Genomic DNA, 20,739 nt, shown 5'->3' on the forward strand with positions numbered 1-20,739 from the left:
CCTATAGGCCCTCTTCAGATATTATAAAGCTGCTATGAGGTCTCCACGCAACCTTCTCTTCTCCAGGCTGAACAGCCCCAACTTTCTCAGCCTATCTTCCTACAGGAGGTGCTCCAGTCCCCTGACCATCCTTGTGGCCTCCTCTGGACTTGCTCCAACAGCTCTATGTCCTTCTTATGTTGAGGACACCAGAACTGTACACAATACTCCAACTGAGATCCCAAAGGATGAAAAAGAACCTTCCACTCTCAGCAATTTTGTGGACAGATGGGCTTAGGGATATCTCTCTGATATCCAACCTGGGCATTATATCATAGAACTACAGACTGGTTTGGGTTAGAAGGGACCTTAAAGCTCATCCAGTTCCAACCCCCTGCCACGGGCAGGGACACCTTCCACTAGACCAGGTTGCTCCAAGCCCTGTTCAACCTGACTTTGAACACAAAAAATGTTGGACTATTTATTTGCTACTGGTAGAAGAGAGGGGAGATTTTTGCAGCTAAATGCCTTAAAATCATCTTATGTTGGCAAACTGTTTGGTAACAGGTGGATAAAGACGGAAATGGCATCTCTCTAGAGAATTTCTGACTAAGACTCTAAAAATGCTTTGTGCACACTGCAACAGGCTGTATCCACCCCACTACAAGATGAATTCTGGAAGCAGACACAATCACTTTGCTGAGTTACCACGCCAGACCTTCCAGATTGCATAGCTAACACTAGCACATGTACCCCTGCTCCCTCCCCACCAACTCAAGTTCAAGGAGTTGTACAGTGAACCCAACAGGGAGCCAAGAAAAGCAGCTTTTGTACTGAGCTTATCCCTCTGCTGGATCACTTCTGTGAGCAAGCCTGCTATATGCTGCACAAAGGGGTTTTTTTCCTAGCAGAAGAAAAGAAGAGGTGGGAGGTGTCCCTGCCCATGGCAGGGGAGTTGGAACTGGATGAGCTTTAAGGTCCCTTCCAACCCAAACCAGTCTGTAGTTCTATGATATAATGACCAGGTTGCATATCAGTCCTTTCCAACCTTAACTATTCTATGATTCTATGAAGAAGTATTTTGTTGGGGAGAATGAAAGGAGTTACATCTGTTGGTGCCAGTGACAGCCTAAGCTTCTTGAAGTGCTTATGAACATTCCCTTGTCCACACAGAAACACAAGCTCCAAGCAGCAGAAACAATACACATTCCATAATAACTCCACAGACAGACAGTACTGGAAGAAGACCAGAAAGCTCAGTAGCTATTCTGAGAACATGATGTGTTTTACAAGCTCTACAAAAAGGTTATTTATTTGTGAGGACTTTGCCTGGGCTGAAATGGCAGCAAGGATCAGCCTGGTGAAGACATTGCCCTGCCAACTGTACTCTGTCCTGATGGCAACAGCAAGATCTCTGCTTCAGAGGAAAAATACTTCAAACAGAATAGTTGGGCACTCAGCAGGGGGAAGGAAATTATTTTTCTCCCCACTTTCAAAGGAGATAAATGAAATAGCAAGGACCTTAGGTTTTAATTATAACCAACTTCCTTACCAATTTCCTTTCAGTGTAAAATACCCTCAGAAAATGCACAAGTCACTGCAGCATGTCAGGTCAGGGTAACTGATGAGCTTTAGATATAATCCTGAGTATCCACCCTTTTAAGCCACAATAGTTTATACAAGTTTAACACCTTCTCTTCTACTTTCCCTCTTCTACCCATGGCAGCTTCACATACAGACCACAGGCTTCATGCACACCATTTTCCAAGACAAGATTCAGTCCTACAGTCACATTTGCTTGGAAAAATTTGTCAGGCTAATGAGAAGCAGTGTAAAGGCTGAAATTTGTATTTTCAGACTGGGGAATCAGGGCTAAACTAGAAAAGGAGAATGTCAGAGCAATTAACCTGCTTGCACGCCAACAGATAGAGAGGAGAATCCACATGGACCATTACAGTTCTGTACACACACGGCTCCTCCATAAGACTCTGCATTCGTATGTACATTTTTCACTTCACTGGTATAAACAGTCCCATTATCCTAATTTTGACATTTTTGAGTAGTAAATTTAAGTAAAAAACATAGTGAATATAATGGACTAGTAATATATAATGGAAATATAATGGAAAAGTAAATATATTTTGAGATTATCAAAGCTGTCAACAAATTTCTTACTGGAAATTCTTACACCTTCCCTGGGTACCCATCACTGGGCCATTCCCTCTTTCCCCATGAAAACTCTCAAAGAGAAAACTTTTATTTTTAATCTCTCTTTTCAGGAAAGACCCTGCAAATGGCCATATAAGAGAGGAATAAGAGGAAGACAGCTCATATTAACATGCCTGGATAAAGCTAAACACCCCACAAAGATTATGAAGATGTTGGGAAAAGCATTTACTTTAAAACACCAAAGTTGGCCAATTTAAACATTGTTAAGCCATTAGCAAATGAAAGACAATGAATTTAACACAACCACTCTGACTATCTGTGACTCCCCATAGGAGCAAATAAAGCACATTTCTCCTCCAGCCCAACTCTTCCTCATGGATATGCCTTATCCAATACAAAGTATGCAGTAACATGACAAGTGAGATTTTTAAAGCCTGGCTTTACACAAAGGCTCATAAGTTTGTGCTTAAATCTGCACAATAAAATAGGCTGTATACTTGAAGGCAAGACCAATTTTCTGAAATTGGTCCAAATAGCAGATATTACATTGCCACTGGCTGTACTACACTTCCTTGTGCTCAAAAAAGCGTGTGTAAATGAAACTGAGCTCAAAAATATGGTCTCATTCATCTTCTTGTAAAATAATGTACTCTTTACAATTAGGTGTGCTAATCAGAATACACATTATAGCACTCAAGAGGTTTCCTTTAACTATTAAAAATAGAGTTCTCAAGAGAGATGAAAAATACAGAAAGGAGATCAGAAGCATGACAGTTCAGGACTGTGCCTGATAATTACAATTTGAGAAAACAGACACAAAACCAGAGAGGTTTTCATGAACAAGCTGATAGTTTACCACTTAGCAGTGCTTCCTGCTCAAAGTGTCCAAGAGCTCACTGGCTATAGCTGTACATGATAAATACTAATTAAAAATCAGGGAAGCCAAGTGAAAAAATATTTCTGATGAACTAAAGCTGACAATTATCAAAGAAAAAACATGAAAGCACCCAAGACACACCATTTGTTGGCATTACTTATTCTCCCGGTTGAATATTTGGTGTTGCATGGAAAGACTGAGATTTTAACTCTTCAAGTTTTGAATCTCACTTTGAACAAAGCCAATTGGAAGCACTAATGAATTTCTTGGCTGGCTTAGACTTGAAAACTTTGTTTTCTTTGGAAATGAGAATTTCATCACAAAGAAAGAAAGATTTCAAACCACAGACACTGTCTGCCCAATGAAGCAGAACAGAGCACAGCCTGACAGAACATTCCCCACAGGACATGGGAAGTCAGTACTGAAGCCAGCTCTGCCCAAACTGCAGCAGTTTTAGCATCAAAATTTCCTTAGAGCAAAACTGTGCTGCAGTCATTTCATGAAATTACACTGATCTCAAAGCCTTCAAAACTCCATCTGTGTACAAATCACATTTAGACACTGGATGGAATTGATCATTAAACATCTTTCTGTATGAACTGGATGGTACAGGAGGGACATGAAAAATAATCCTGACCTTCTGAAGGAACCTGATACTTCCTAACAGCCTATTTTCCTCCTCAAGAGGTTAAAGGTCAAGAGAATTGAGAATTCTGCTGCTTTTTTGTGTGCTCCTCTCAGCAGTCCACAAAGGGAATCAACAGGAAGAGTTCCCTTCTCAGCAATGCAGAGCCCACTGTTTTTGATAGACAGTGTCCAAGCTTCACACCAGCTATCCTAACATGTACAACGCATGACACAGGAACATCTGAGACAGAGAACCAACTGGCTGTTCTGCAGACCAAAATGAATCAGAAGGCCTGCCTAGACAAGTAAGCTGAACATATGCTTTGTAACAGAAAAATCCCCTTACAAATGTAGGCATACAGGCTGCTGAGGCAAGAAAGGGAACCGTAAACCTTTCTGACAGCACGAAGGTGTGCTATTCTGTTGCCTCCAAGCACACACCACCAGGTTCACAGGTTTTCTGGTTCCAAGAGCTGATTCCACAAAATGACTCTCAGCTCACAATTTCCAGCATGGGCCTACTGTTATCTTCCTGCATCCTTAAAAACCTCACCTTTTATTCCCTTTCTGTAAGGTTTCATGGCACGCAGTACTGGTAAAGCTGGATTAGCTCACATACCTACAGGGTGTCACTGAATGGGTCCTTAACCAGGAGGTGGCTTGTGATGTGATGTCTCATCCAGAGCCTGGCTAAATGACAATGAACAAATCCAGCAGAGCAAGAGCTAGGTTTGCAAGTGAATTTCCTAACTGAAACAGACAGAAACATCTTTGGGCAGCAGGCATATGCAGGAGCTTGCTTTTTGTTTTTTAAAGAGAAAAAGAGCAGGGTCATCAAAAAGGCAAAACACCCAGTCAGGTGTCTTCTCAGATTCCCCACATTTAGTAACAAAACTGGAAACAGAATTTCTTTTCCCTATAGATAACATATAAGAACACTTCAGGCAGGGTTGTGATTTTCTTAGAAAAAGCAACAGAAAGGAGTATCAACAGCACCTTTCAGACCCCAAAGACACATGAAAACATTGTGCAAAGGAGCAGCAAAGTTAGGAGCAGGCATTGTGTTTCAGCAATAGCACCCAAAGAGGCAGTCTGAACTTTTCATTCAGGTCAAGCTTTTGATTTCAGTAAACATTGTCATACAACTCAGATTTCCATTCCCAGCGAGGCTTAACCCACAATAAAGGCAGTGGCTGCTGTACTCCAGAAACAGAAATACAGGATGGCTCTCTCTGGGCAGGAAAAAGGGCATTTTAAATAGCTAAAAATAGGGAAAATCATTGTCCTGCTGTTTAAGGTAGCACGTTTTGCTCATGCAATCAAAACTTTGACATGGCTAGACTTTGCGTCATGAAGGAAGGCTGGGAATAATGAACAACCTGATTTTGACAAACACTGCGACAAAAAAAGATGGTTCAAATGTGATTTTCTTCCTACCAAACTAGAATGGCTCTTCAAAACAGCCTAGAACTGAACTAAAAGAATTCAGATCTTTCAACTAGCTGACAAAATTATGGATGCAGTGACATACCTGTTCCCCAAAATGCAAGGAGAAACATGCCACCCACCTATTTATAGCTGATGCTGTCTTCAGGCTAAATACTATCTGGAAGGTCACTACAAAACCATTACTTATATAAAGCACATCCATAAATGTTATATCCACGTAGCATACAACCATGGTTAAGGTTAAAGCAATCTAAAATGCAGGCCAGCACTGATTCAACTGTATCTTACAGCTGCAAGGTTTCATTTTGGCTTCCCACTTGGCAATAAGCCCTTTTCCTTACAACACATAAATTAGGTTTTGGCTAGAAGCAGAACAGCTAAAAATTGAAGAAAACAATTCTATAGAGTTCTGGCAATTTCAAGTTATCAATTTCCACTAGAAATCATGTGTGGCAACTTTGCAATCAAAGCACAGTTTGAGAAAGGAGAGAAAATAAGTTTATCGGCTTCCCCCAGACAGTGCCTCATACCAAGAACCAACATGTGGCAGATGGAAAATGTTCCAAACATTACAAATCAACTATTTTTTTGTAGTTAACTTTCAAAGAGTACTGAATAACGCAGCTGTTACTCAAATCAGATCTCTACAGAAGTAGTGGGCAAAAAGCTACACCAATGGGAGGTGTGTAGCTGGAGGCCTGTATCTAGTGGAGTGCCTCAAGGGTCAGTACTGGGAGCAGTATTATTTAATATATTCATCAATGATTTAGATGAGGGAATTGAGTGTACTATCAGCAAGTTTGCTGATGACACTAAGCTGGGAGGAGTGGCCAACGTGCCAGAAGGCTGTGCTGCCATTCAGCGAGACCTGGACAGGCTGGAGAGTTGGGCAGGGAATAACTTGATGAATCATAACAAGGGAAAGTGTAGAGTCCTGCATCTGGGCAGGAACAACCCCAGGTTCCAGTATAGGTTGGGGAACGACCTGTTAGAGAGCAGTGTAGGGGAGAGGGACCTGGGGGTCCTAGTGGACGAGAGGATGACCATGAGCCGACACTGTGCCCTTGTGGCCAAGAAGGCCAATGGCATCCTGGGGTGTATTAGAAGGGGGGTGGTTAGTAGGTCGAGAGGGGTCCTCCTTCCCCTCTACTCTGCCCTGGTGAGACCGCATCTGGAATATTATGTCCAGTTCTGGGCCCCTCAGTTCAAGAAGGACAGGGACCTGCTGGAGAGAGTCCAGCGCAGGGCAACTAAGATGATTAAGGGAGTGGAGCATCTCCCTTATGAGGAAAGACTGAGGGAGCTGGGTCTCTATAGTTTGGAGAAGAGGAGACTGAGGGGTGACCTTATTAGTGTATATAAATATATAAAGCGGGAATGTCACGAGGATGGAGCCAGGCTCTTCTCAGTGGCAAACAATGATAGGATAAGGGGCAATGGGTACAAACTGGAACACAAGAGGTTCCACTTAAACTTGAGAAGAAACTTCTTCTCAGTGAGGGTGACAGAACACTGGAACAGGCTGCCCAGGGAGGTTGTGGAGTCTCCTTCTCTGGAGACATTCAAAACCCGCCTGGACACGTTCCTGTGTAACCTTATCTAGGTGTTCCTGCTCCGGCAGGGGGATTGGACTAGATGATCTTCTGAGGTCCCTTCCAATCTCTAGCATACTGTGATACTGTGATACAGAGGGAGGAAGGAAGGGTTCCTTAATCAAAAAGCTGCAAATAAAAGACATCCAGATAAATGTCCTAAGTGGCAGCTCCTCCTGTTGTAACAAATGCCATCCCAGCTCCACCAATATGTAAATGCCTTTGTTTCTCTTGAGAGTTTAATTCACAAGCTAAAGTCAGTGCCAGAGATCCTCAACGACTTCCACCAGTTTGGGAAGAAGCTGATGCTGTGTAACAGTAACACTCACAGCAATACATTGTTCTTACTTAGAAATGTATCCTCTGCGGATTGGGACACACTTTATCTGGCTGTTAAAAGCTTTAATCTACAAAATTACAGAAATTACTTTATTTACACAAGAGGATATACAGGGAATAAACAGTTCATTCAAGCTCACAAGCACAGGAAGTGCCAAGAGGAACATTAGAAAACAGACCTTCCAGGTTGCCTGCCTTCAGCACAAGCTAAGTATTTTTAAAACAGATTATTTTTATCTTCAGCATTACATCTCTTAGCGCTAATTAAGAAGTAAATAAAATGAAAACAACCTTGAGAATCATAGAATTGTTTGAGTTAGAAGGGACCTTAAAGATCCCCTAGCTCAACCCCCTGTCAAGGCAGGGAGATCTTCCAAAGTCAGAAATCTTTCCACCTGACACCAGCATAGCAGCAGTTTTATTATGAATATTTTTTTGCTTCATTATCTTCCTAATAACTGAGCAAGTCTGAGCAAGGCAGCTTCCTGACAGGCTCCTGCGAATGTGCCCACAGGACTTCTGGCAGATGCAAAGACCTGCTTGCTCACTGGTGAGAATCGCCGGTAGTCCAGCATCCAGCTCTGGGGCAACAACACAAGAGGGACACGGAGCTGTTGGAGTGAGCCTAGAGAAGGCCACAAAAATGCTGTGAGGGCTGGAGCAGCTCTGCTCTGGAACCAGGCTGAGAGAGCTGGGCTGGTTCAGTCTGGAGAAGAGAAGGCTCCAGAAGACTTTACAGCAGCTTCTGGGGCCTACAGGGACTACAGAAAGCCTGGAGAGGGGCTTTGGGCAAGGGCCTGTAGGGACAGGACAAGGGGGAATGGCTTTAAACTGACAGAGGGGAGACTGAGATGAGCTCTTAGGCAGAAGTTCTTCCCTGTGAGGGTGCTGAGGGGCTGGCACAGGGTGCCCAGAGAAGCTGTGGCTGCCCCATCCCTGGCAGTGTTCAAGGCCAGGTTGGACGGGACTTGGAGCAACCTGGTCTAGTGGAAGGTGTCCCTGCCCGTGGCAGGGGATTAGAACTGAATGGGCTTTAAGGTCCCTTCCCACCCAAATATTCTAGAATTCTGTAATTCTATGATTTCTAAAGGAAATAATGTTTACTCACTTTTTCCCCAAAAGCTGCTCAGATGATGAGAACAGACCTAGTCACACAGTATCACACAGTATCAGTATGTTAGAGATTGGAAGGGACCTCAAAAGATCATCTAGTCCAATCCCCCTGCCGGAGCAGGAACACCTAGATAAGGTTACACAGGAACGTGTCCAGGCGGGTTTTGAATGTCTCCAGAGAAGGAGACTCCACAACCTCCCTGGGCAGCCTGTTCCAGTGTTCTGTCACCCTCACTGAGAAGAAGTTTCTTCTCAAGTTTAAGTGGAACCTCTTAACCTCTTTAGTGGTGGGGATAGTGGAACCTCTTAAAACCCAGTAGTGCCAAATGTTTGCAATTTTTTTTACAGTTAGTGGAAAATGAAGCAGTCTTCACTTACGACAGAAACAAGATATATCATCAGTCTCTCTAAACCTAGGTAGACAGATCCTTCATTTAAGTATTTGGAAATTGATGGATTGGAGAAAAGAAAAATGAAAAAAAGAGGTTCAGTGAACATTAAGCTACCATGTTTTCAAATTCATTAAATCAGTGTCACAGTTGTCAATGCATTTCAGTATATGCCACATGTCTAAGGACATAAAATGTTGTGCAAAAATAAACCATACTGCTCTCCTGCCACCTTTTAATAGCACAGTCCTTCCACCAGTGCAATTCATTGTGTGTATTACTTAGCCATGCAACATCAAAAGAACATATACGGTGGAAATCAATAATCTTCACATTAAAAACTAATAAAAGTAACCTTAGATTAATGGCAACTAATTTGATACCCACAGACAAAGCCCTAATTTCCCATATGAAGCCAGAAATAACTGCACTTCTACCTCTGCCCACCTGGAATCAGTTGGGAAGGACAGGTAGAGGATGCAAGCCCTGTGACCTGACTACCTCGCCAGCTCTCTGAAGGATGCAAGGAAGGTGTGTGAAATTACAGAATCACAGAATTGTTTATGCTGGAAAGGACCTACAGGATCATTGTGATCAGTCATAAACCCAGACTGCTAAGTCCATCACTCTCCATGTCCCTACATGCCATATCCACATCTTTTAAATCTTCCAAGAACAGTGACTTCACCACTGTCCTGAGCAGCCTCTTCCAGTGCTTGATATGAATTTAGTGAAGAATTGTTTCCTAATAATCAATCTAAACCTCCCCTGGTGCAACTTGAGGCTATTTTCTCTTGTCCTGTGGAAATAAAGCGAGGAATTCCTTACTGCACTCAACACTGGCTCCTTGACAAGAACTGCAGCTCCACTGAGTTTCATGGGCACTCAGACTTAACAGCAATGGAAGAAACCAGCAGCATTTGGCTCTAAGGCTCTCATTTGATGAGCATATTTCGTATTTCAAGTGAAACACAGAGTTGGGTCCTTATAATTAAAAAAAGAAAACTTGACAAATTGCACTGAAGCTATCTTGTGGCTTTTAACCTGAAACTTATTTGCTTTGCTACAGGCTCAAGTCTCAAACTTGTCACACACTGATGTACCATACCAAGCTTGCCATTTAACACACAACTCAAAAAATGGATTCTTCAGGTTTAACAAATCACTGAAGAAGACTAGAACCAGTTACAAATCATAAGGAACAGAACATGAAATTCTGCTGCTGCTCTCTGACTGTGCTGTCATAGTGTCACCTTATGCTTTTAGGACATAAATTCTGAGCTAATGAGAAAGAAGCAAAGGTCATATTTCCCAAGACAGGATTCTTAGTCAGCAATTTCATCTGTCAAACCTTTCTGCAAAATATGAGCCATGTCTCTCTATAGGATTAGTTAGCCCCATCTGGTGCACTCAGTCATTACACCACAAGAACATGCACTCGCTACTGTATGTAAGAGACAACCATCCTTTTAGAAACTGCACCTTTAAATAGTCTTCCATTGAAGGTTTCTTAATGGACCCAATGACAAGTGGCTGCACTAAAGCACTAACTCATCTCTTGATTTTTCATTTCATGTTTCAGCACACTGCACTTGTGCAAGTCCCTTTTCTAGGGCTCAGTTCTCAAGACAGTTGGACTCCTAAAAGCCTTGAATTAGAGAGATCAAACAATACTCAATCTCAAACCAATGCTTGAGTGCTTTTGAAAAATGTTGCCTTCTACTGACCTATATGCGACTCTTTAGTGTAGAATTCTCAGGGATGCGATACACAGAAAAAAAGGGTTTAATGTTCTGAAGCAAACATTGACATATTAGGTAGCATTAATGTGAGAACTCTATCAAAGCCAAGAAATTAGGCAAAGAATAGAAGATGAGAAGTAACTGATTAATGGTTTTGTGACAATTGTGTATGTTGTATTAAACTGGCTTACCATATATCTCTTTCTTTCTAAATATTAATGCCTTTCACACTGCTGCACGCCATGCTGACCTACGTATCTAGCAGAAAAGGCAGTGTCCCACAGATAATCTTCCCTCTATATGACCTATCCTTCAAAACACCTGTGCTCCATTAAACTAGGAGCAGGCAGCATTAATCCTCAAGGCACACAGTCTCCAGCTCTTACAGGGTGCAATTCCCCCTGGTCAGATATTGCAGAGATGAAGATTTCCAAACCTAGTACTAGAACATTCAGGGTTTCCCTTCCCTAAATGTCTTTTTTTCAGAAAATAAAAAACCTCCAGCATAGCAGATAAATGCATTTAAGAAAATAATTGAAAGACTTATGGGCAGTGTTGCAGGACACATCCATGACCTCATGCAACAACCTGTGATTTTACAACTAAGCTGAAGAACACATCCCCTGCAGAACTGTGACACCTTCAATTCCTGTAACAGAATTAATGAGCCTTACACTTGGAAAACTTGACAGTATTAATCATTTATCTTTTACTACATGTCTATCCCCACCACTAAAACATACATATGAAGTTAACATTTACAAACAGTTATACAGAGAGTGTTTAAGTTTCCTGATAAAGAGAAAATGCCAAACTGTTTTCTCAGGGTTACTGCAATCCAAGTATGAATATGAGTGGGAAGGAAATGCAAACTTTCAGATGCATTCCTTCAGACTCACAGATGTTCATTTTAGATGCAGCAGGTAAGAATTAGTGATACTTTTTCACCTTTCCCCTTTGCAGGACTCAGTGAACACAAGTTCTTATACACTCTCCAGAGTGCACTTACCCTTAGTTCGACTTCTTTGCCAAGTAAGTCATACATACTTGCCCCTTTGGAGGTGATTTCGGAAGCAAGCTGTCTAGCTGCCTTCAAGTCAGCAATCTGGAAACACACAGAGTAAAACTGCTGTTATTGATGTTAAAATTGCACAGGAGGTCAGCCCAGTGGCCAAAATTATACTGTAATATTGATGAAGTTGTCCACTGGAACCAGAGTGAGCACAACTTCTGCTGGGGCCCCAACATAAGTCAGCCATGGAACTGTTGGAGAGTCCATAGGAGGCCACAGAGACACTGCAAAAGCTGGAGCAGCTTTGCTCTGAAGACAGGCTGAGAGAGCTGGGCTTGTTCAGCCTGGAGAAGAGAAGATTCTGGGGAGACCTTAGAGCAGCTTCCAGTGCCTAAGGGGGCTACAAGAAACATGGGGAGGGGGTTTAGACAAGGACCTCTAAACCCAAACCACTCTGTGATTCTATGACAGATGAAGTACCATTTAGACATACATTTCTGGGTGAAACCCCAGCCACTTTAGGCCAACAACACACAAAAAAACCCCTCTTTAAAACAGTGACTTGGCCAGTTGTTGGTTTGTGTGCTGTCCCGGGCACAGGAAAGCATCACCTTTTTCACATTCAAAAGTAAAAAGTATATATACCAAAAGGTATGTGACTAACACATTGCATAGGTAATGAATACTAACCACCTAAAAGTGTTTTTTCATTGTTTCTTCAGGTGCTTTCTTCAGAGATGCACCAAACTTCCACAGAGTAAAACTTGCCTGCAGTTCTGGCATTCTCTCAAGAACAGCAGTACTGCTGCCTAACAAGCAGGCAGGACACAGTATAGCTGTAGAGGAATCAAAGACTAAAAATATGAGCATATAAAAAAGGTGCTAAAACTAACAAAAAGCAGAAACAGGAATTCCTCATACTTAGTGTTGAGTTTTCTTTCAATATCTAGATACGGAATTCATTTTAAGAACTTGAATAGCTTTGACGTCTGTTAGGGGAAGAGAAGGATTTCCCTTTCTTTCAATGCAAATGGGCTGAAAACCAACTTTAAGTCAGTATTTTGAACTCCTTCTATGCCAACAAGGTTAGTAGTTAGAAAATGGTTTTTATTCTGGCCTATTCCAATATTTCTATTTTTTCAGCAGTCAAAACCAAAGATAACCAATTTTGTGCCACTGTTGCCTTGTATTATGCTTCTGGTTGAGAATTCACAGAGAGTAAACCAAATCGTAGCATATAACCTCAACTACAGGAAGTATGAATTACAACCATACCCACTTCCGTGCAATAACATTCTCTACTTAAGACTCAAATAGAAAATTAACTTGCTTTTCATAGGTTAACACAAAACCCCTGCCCCAGAAAGAGTACAAGTTTTACTTACTTTTGAGCCAAGATCAAACTTGAACTTGCTGCTGTCTTCCTCACTCAAATTCATGTGTTCCACTCCCTTGGTATTCATAGCATCATAAAGCACAGAGGTGATCTTTAGCAGTTCCTTCACTGCGTAGCCATCTGCCTGGTAGAGGTTCTTAGTGTTGAGCTTTATGTGAGCTTTGGTAGCCTTTGGGAAGAAAGAATGAATTAATTACGTCACAAAGAACAAAATCCTCATTGACCTCTTCACACTTCACTCGAAAGCTTTTTTTTGAGGGGGCACCATGCTCTGCTTTACAGAACTAAATCTTCCTGTTTGGAAACACAAGTTTGCTTTATCAGATTACTGATGTTTCTGGAAGAAATTTTTGTGAAATGAGTGTACTTTCTGCATGTCAGAACATTTGCGGATAATTGCCAGAATGAAAAAACTCAATTTATGCATTAATTCTTCCCTGCATAATGACCAGCAAAACCCGTGTGCACCACTTATATTCAAATTAAGTGGAATGTAAGCACTGCCCAGGTCTTGTGATGCTGCTGCAGAGAGGTAAATTTCACCCTTAATGAGCTACAAGAATAAGATCAGTTATCCCAATTTAACGGTCTTCTCTTCCAGCAGTACCTTCAGAATATTTTATTTTTCTCTTCCATTTTCTCCTGCTACCATGTTACTGATTTTATTACCTTGTCTTCCATTTCTCAAAAGTACAGACAGACCAATAAGGAAAAAAAAAAACCAAACAAAACAAAAACCACTAAAAACTATATTATCTTTTTATACTTTGAAATCCTAAAGGAGAAAAAAAAGCATAATAGAAATGATACATCTGACACAGAAATGACCCAAACATTCTTCTTGAAATTCCTGACAAGATTATATTATAAAGAAATAGCCAAAAGGAGCCAACACTAAACTTCAGGTAAAACTTTGAGGTAGCCTTCCTGATAGCACAACTTTACTGGCGCAGGTTGCCCAGAGAAGCTGTGGCTGCCCCATCCATGGCAGTGTTAAAGGCCAGGCTGGACGGGACTTGGAGCAAGCTGCTCTAGTGGAAGGTGTCCCTGCCCAGGGCAGGGGGTTGGAACTGGATGAGCTTTGAAGTACCTTCCAACCCAAACCAGTCTGGGATTCTATAAAATGTGAATCACCAGTAAAGAATACAAAAACTAAGCACCCAAATGACTTAGCATCTTATTTTCAGCATCTTCTGTCTGCTAAAATGTTTACCCCTTGAGAATACTGTGTGGCAGAAGGACTCTATCCAGGATTCACTGGTGGTATTACACAACTCTGGTATTACAGTGTTACCATAACTCACACACACCCCATGCCTGTGACACTGCAAGACCTTCAATGTGGGACAAAAGACTGTGTTTGGTACAAGTTCTGCCCACTCTGCACTGAGCTTCATTGAATAACTGACTGCAGGAAAATTCCCTGTGAAACTAAAGAGAGAAAGGATCACATCTCAAACCATGGATCTAGCTCCAACTTTTCAAGCAACAAAGGAAACGATACACAGGTCTTGGTCTGTGTTTCTTTGTAGGAATCATGTCAAACTTAGTGACTTTACAATCAGATTTCCACTTCCAATAAATGTTTACCTCTCGACCCTCTCATCCCAAAATCTCAATCTGGCAAAGGAAACTGACTCTATATGTGCTTCCTGCTGGCAGGAAGATGTCTGAAAAGCTGAAACTTCCAGAAGGGGTTACTGATGTTGCACCTTCTGAGCTGGAGGAATACAAGAGATACGGCACAACTCCTTCCTTCCCCCTTTTCCTCCTTCCCTCCCTCCCTTCTTCCTTCTCTCCTTCCTTCCTTCCTCTCTCCTTCTTCCTTCCTTTCTACCCTTCCTCCTTCCTTTTTTCCTTCCACCCTTCCTTCCCTCCTTTTCTTTCACCCTTCCTTCTCTCCTTACTCTCTTCCTACTTCCTTCCTTCCTACCTTCCTCCACCTTCCAGCAGCAGTGGGCAAATGATTAAAAAACAACATAATCCAACCCTACAAATACTTCAGGAACTTTTGGGTCCATAAAAGACACACTTGATGAGTTCTTAAGTTACTCTACCAGTAACACAGAGTGATATGTATTTTGTGTAAAAAATTATTACTTCTTTACTCCTTGCTCAGTAAAAGGAGAGCAGTACTTCCATTTTATTTCATAATGATTAATCTATCCTGATATTCTCTTCTGAGACAAATCTGTCTCCAATATTTCACATCTGGCTATGGATGCATAAAGCTGTTAGCTACTGGAGATGGTAACTGCGGATGCCACAATGAATCTACAACTTTCCTTCTGAAAATGTTGAAAACCTACAATAATCCTCATCTTGCAAAACTAACTGAGACAATTAAAGAAATTTCCATTTGTTTCCTTTTCTGAATCATATTATGTAATTCCTCAAAACCCTTGGGATTTCTTTCATAAAATCAGCTATTAAAAGGAAAATGTATGCATAACATTATTTCTGCTTCAATACTTGTTCTTTTAAAACATGCTTGATTTGGAGGGGTGTAAATCCCTCCAAACCAAATTGATCTTTCACTATGTCTTATGATGCTCCAGGGCTCAAAAGTGCATTCCACTATGCACAGACGGGTACCACATTCTGAACATAGCAAAATCAAGAATTAAGAAAGTTCATGGTGAGCATAATCACAAAGCAGAAGGGGAAAAGTGGCTTGGTTATAATGTCATATTAATAGATTTTGAAAAATCTGAAAAGTATAAGGAATTAACCTTTAGCAGTAGCATAAGACTTCCAATGTTTCCACACCCACACGCAGCCCCATTAAATACTCTCCACCTGATTAAGAGCACTACGCAAGTGTGTCATAACAGCAAAGGCTCATGCTGCATCAAAATAACAAGAAAAACATGAAGGCAAATATTATCTTATTCCATGAGACTAAAAATGTTTCTACCCCAATTCAAATATGCTTATGCATAAGATGATAAAAGCTTGGATTTGAGAAAAAATACGCTTGATCTAGCAAGTAACAAGGTGCGTACAACAGAATGCTAATACATGCTTCTATATCATGACAAAAACTTTGGAAGTTACAACTGTTCAAGCATACAAAAGAATCAGGAATCCAAAGTTAGCAATATGATGCTATTAATATGATGGGATCTCTTCTGAACCCATTTAAATGGTTTTAAAAAAATTTGTGTCATAGAATCCTAGAATCCCAGACTGGTTTGGGTTGAAAGGACCTCAAAGCTCATCCAGTCCCAATCCCCTGCCACAGGCAGGGACAACTTCCACTAGACCAGGTTGCTCCAAGTCCTGTCCGACCTGGCCTTGAACATTGCCAGGGATGGAGCATTCACAGCCTCTTCAGCCAATCTGTGACAGTGTCTCACCGCCCTCACAGTAAAGAAGCTCTTCCTTATATCCAACCTAAATCCCCCCTGTCCAAGTTTGAACCCAAATACAATACAGCACAGGAATACAATACATACTCAGCCACCCATTGCAAGGAAATTGTTAAGAGAGAGAGTTAAAGCTAATATGGAACCAGTGTTTCAATGTGCTCCAGCACAGCTCCATAGGCAGACTTACCATGAACTGAGCCACTGCCTTAATGAAGAAAACCCGGTCCTGCTCTGTCTCCACATTAGGAGAAATATCAGTCTGAGGTTCATACCTGTGGCAAGAAGCATGTGTACATTCTGACAAGAAATACATGTGCAGTATTCAAGAGACTGGTTTATTTGTGAGGCAAAAAATCAAACAAGACAAGCACATATGAGACTGTGAAATAGATCTTCAGCTCCTGCTGCAGCCTCGGTGATCCAGATCCTGGAATGCATTTGTGTACAAAGTACAAAAGCTATAAAACCTTGGACACTTCTCCAGAAGGAACTGTCATGGTGAGGTCCTCGATACATCTTTTCAGTTGGTTTTGCAAAGGAGCAAAATTTAGCTGGTTCAAGTCTGTGAAAGACTTATTTTCAGAAGTAATTTACTAGTGAAATCACAAGCTGCATATATATATCAAACTAAACTTAATCACAAATGGCTTCGTGATTTGGAATATGCAATATTTGGAATAGGCATATGACTAAGTTAATGCTCCCAGTCTTTCCAGTGGTATGTTAAAGTTACTTGTACTAGATTGTTATTGTTGGTAATAATGAAACCAGACACCTTGTCCTTTAAAAGGTTATGCTACTTTCCACTCAGTCAAAATACACAAGACATTCACACTTAGATGTCGTTTTAAAGATATTACTTTCAAAAGTAAAAAAAAAAAAAAAAAAAAGACTTACAAAAAAAGCAAATGGAAAGATAGCGAAATCCTTTAAGAAAACACTAGTGAAGTGCAGAAATTTCCGGAAGTCACGAGTCTCCAGGAACCAGGTAAGAACAACAGTAAATTCCCAGTCTCAACAAAAGCTTCAGGATTTTTAGCATTCGGGCAGGCAAAAAAGCAACTTTGCTCCCAAATCACATTTGAAATTTGAGCAAGGCATATGCAAAGCAGCCTATATCTGCTTCAAAGTGTAATTAAAAGGCTTCTAGAAGCTGGAAAACATGTCTGCCTGTGTCAAGGATAACTGACCCATAACAGAAAAGAGGATGCCAGTGTTCAGTTGATATTTAGTCTGAAAGTGAAGTATTTATTAGGCTCAGCATTCCCAGTTATCTATAACAGAAGTTTCAGCTTTTAAAAGTGTTCAGGTTCATTAAAGAAGTATATTTTAAAAACAGTATTTGTTTTCTTTCAATTGCTCTGCTATTTTACTGTTACAAACTAAGGGGGACTGATGTATGTTTTTACAGGCACCAAAAAAAAACAGTAATTTAGAACCTCAGTGTAACAGCAGTATGTTAAAGAACATTTAGGTAACTTTTTTGAATGGTTGTAAGTATTTCCTTATTTTATTACAATTGCAAAGGTATTCAAACATCTAACAGGACAGTAATTAAGCTCACTGGATACTAATAGGATAGAAATAGCAAGCAGGCAAATGGCTTCAATTGTATGAGCAAATGAAAAAACTTAGTTTATTTTTTCATTTACATAGGAGAAAGAATATTATGTATAATTTGATTAGCACCTCAAGTTTCATAAATATTTACCTGAAGTCTGACAACGGGTTAAGTGGGTGTAAAACTAAAACTGGGTACTTGTAGATTAGTACTGTATCATTTGAGGGGTTTTTATACATGGCATACACATACACATACATACAGACAATACCAGGTGGAACCAATGACAATTGTAGCAACAAGGTAAGAACTAACTGCATTCTGACAAGTCCTCACCTGCCCCTTTTGAGGCAAATGTGGGTCAAATACAGGCAGAATAGTAACAGAGTTTGTAGAATACGTGAAAGACACACAGCTGCTTTTGAGCAAGTGTGCACACCTTCAAAGATGCTATCTGGGGGTTGGAACTACATGATAATAAGATCCTTTCCAACCCTAACCATTCTATGATACTTTGAAGCTCTGCCAGGACTAAGACAAAGTATGTTCTCCTTCGGCTACTAAGCCACTTACTTGTTGTTGTATAATAACAGAATCATAGAATCAACTAAACTAAAAACCCATGAACTAAACTAACTACCACATTTTCTATCTGATATTTATAAAAGTAGATCTCACAGAATGACTCAGTATCATTATGCTCCCCTTTAAACTTCTTAAAACAGTTTCACACCAGCACACCAGCCCCTTGCATACATACCACACCCTGGCAGCAGCCCCAACATGTCCTAGCTTGATCACCAACCTTTTCACTAGCCAGAAGAGCACTTCAGAAACAAGCATGAAGTTTGGGGTACGGAAACTCTCCATAGATATGAGTCGGGGATACCCCAGTGCCCTCATCATCTCAGTAAAATCTGAAAAACAAGCAAAACCAGGAATTCCTTCTTACATATTGACACGGATATTACCAAGAACGCTGGTTGCCACAGCAGGCAGTTCATTTACCGTTAGATATGCCCTGTTGAAAGTACTGTTAAAAAAAAAATAATAATCCTGAATGGATTAAAAGAGTCTTCCAATACCTCAAGGGGCTGCAGGAAATGTGGAGGACATTTTACATGTACCTGTAGGGACAGGACAAGGGGGAATGGCTTTAACCTGACAGAGGGGAGACTGAGATGAGCTCTTAGGCAGAAGCTCTTCCCTGTGTGGGTGCTGAGGCGCTGGCAGAGGGTGCCCAGAGAAGCTGTGGCTGCCCCATCCCTGGCAGTGTTCAAGGCCAGGTTGGACGGGGCTTGGAGCAACCTGGTCTACTGGAAGGTGTCCCTGTCTGTGGCAGGGGGTTGGAGCTGGATGAGCTTTAAGGTCCTTTCCAACCCAAACCATTCTATGGTTCACTAGAAAATATGCCTGAGTAAAAAGGTGACATTTTGACAAGCAATTCCCAGGGCAGAATCGAGGTCAGCAAAACTCTCTACAAAACACCCCATGAGGTTAATTAACTGGAGGCTGTGGGGTCACCAACACGCAGGGTCTGTGCTGCCCCCGTTCCCCGCGGTTATTCCTCCAGTCAGTTTAAAGGAAGGCTACAACCCCTGCAGCCCTCCTCTGAGGCACCAGCGGCCGCGCTACCTCCTGCATCCATAAATGAAACTATCGGGGAAAGCTTAACAGAGCACCGGGACCCGCGCGGCTGCTGAAGCATCAAACAGGCCGCAGAGAGCCGCGCCAGCGCCGGGAGCCGAGACCGGGGCCGGGGCCTGCCGTGCCCGTGCCATCCCCTCGCCCCAGACCCGCGGCCCTCGGCGAGGATCCTCACCGCGGACGTCGCGGAAAGACATCGCGGGGAACTCCGCCGCCGCCGCGCTGGGCCGCAACAACTCGTCTCCACGGCAACGCGCCTACGGCGCAGCGGCCGGGACAAACTGCGGCGGGAGGCGAAGCGCCATGAGAGGGTCGAGCCTCGGCCTCTCGTCTGCCTAGGGCATCCGCGCAGCAGCCGCGGCGCCTCGGCGGGGCTCTGGGCGTCCCCTTCGCTCTGCCGGGTGACGGGGACACCGAGGGACACGCTGTCCCTGCTACCTGGGCCAAACCGGGGAACACCGGCGCGTAATGGCTGTTCCCTCAGCGCTGGGAGCCGGCCCCGGACTCCCACAGGCTGGGGCGATATCCAGCCGGGGCGGGAGCTTTGCTGAGCCTGGCTTAGATGTGTTACTTGGGTACGAGCCATCACGAGTTACTTTCCAAGAACACGCAGTGCCATGTTAAACTGCTGCTGGGAGGAGAAGGCCGTGCTCCCCTGTGGGACGGCGCAGTAGTCACCGGGGGCACAGAACCCCATGCCCTCACCTCGCCTGAGCACACATAACCCATTACATCTGCATCCACGCAGTCTCCAGCCCGCTGCCCTATTGCAGGTGGCACATCCACCTCCATCCACTCTGCAGACGAGGACTGTGATCTCTGGAGGGACAGGAGCCCAGCATACAGGTCTGCTCCAGCGCTCGAGGACTGCAGGGCTGAGCGTGGGGAGCAGAGGGTGAGGACCTGCAGGAAGGCAGCAGGAACCTTCCTCTCTACAATGACACCTCTCTGATGGGCACCCAGAGTGCCACAGCCACAGAGACAGCAACTGCAGTACATGGAACGGCCGCACAAGTGGTTCTGCACAGCCCAGGCGGCACATGGCAGCGGAGCCAGGGACACCCGCAGAAAGCAGTGTCCCCAGGCCAGCAGACCTGTCAGCTCCCGCCCACACCTGACACCGACCGCTCCTGTCGGCGGCTTCCTAACAAACCTCCTAAGGGCTCTTGGTGTCCCGAGTTTGCCCCTACACGCACACCCAACAGCAGTTTTCATGAGGCATAAAGCAAGAACAGCATGGCAGCTTCTCCGCTAATGCTCAGTGGTTTCAGATGTCCTAAAGGAGCAGGAGCTCTGATCATGAGACTGAAAAACACCGGAAGGAGCACCCACAGCTCTTACTGACAGGGTCATCAATATCACGGGGTGGAATGAGTTAATTTAGATGTCAGGCTGATCTATGGACATCTCAGGACATTTTACAGAGCAGTTGGTAGTTTCCCAGTTCTAACTGCCCAAGCATATATAAAGCACGCA

At 42.8% G+C, this 20,739-nt stretch overlaps 1 protein-coding gene across 2 annotated transcripts in view; it reads right to left on the reverse strand.

Moving 5' to 3' along the window:
- Positions 1-18,551, reverse strand: part of CLUAP1 (clusterin associated protein 1) — a 61,529-nt gene extending 42,978 nt beyond the window's left edge. For both annotated transcript variants that reach the window (XM_061350653.1, XM_061350652.1), the window contains exons 1-4: positions 18,422-18,551; positions 16,243-16,327; positions 12,674-12,853; positions 11,286-11,381 (exon numbers count right to left, since the gene is read on the reverse strand). In XM_061350653.1, coding sequence (XP_061206637.1) covers positions 11,286-11,381; positions 12,674-12,853; positions 16,243-16,327; positions 18,422-18,522 — 462 coding nt within the window. In that variant the 5' untranslated portion in view covers positions 18,523-18,551. The remainder of the gene's footprint in view (positions 1-11,285; positions 11,382-12,673; positions 12,854-16,242; positions 16,328-18,421) is intronic.
- Positions 18,552-20,739: the final 2,188 nt, after the last annotated feature.

The sequence above is a fragment of the Neopsephotus bourkii genome, unplaced genomic scaffold (assembly GCF_033783945.1).
Source record: "Neopsephotus bourkii isolate Nb327-2 ecotype Australia unplaced genomic scaffold, CSIRO-AGI_Nbou_v1 NB_533, whole genome shotgun sequence".
Classification (NCBI taxonomy): domain Eukaryota; kingdom Metazoa; phylum Chordata; class Aves; order Psittaciformes; family Psittacidae; genus Neopsephotus; species Neopsephotus bourkii.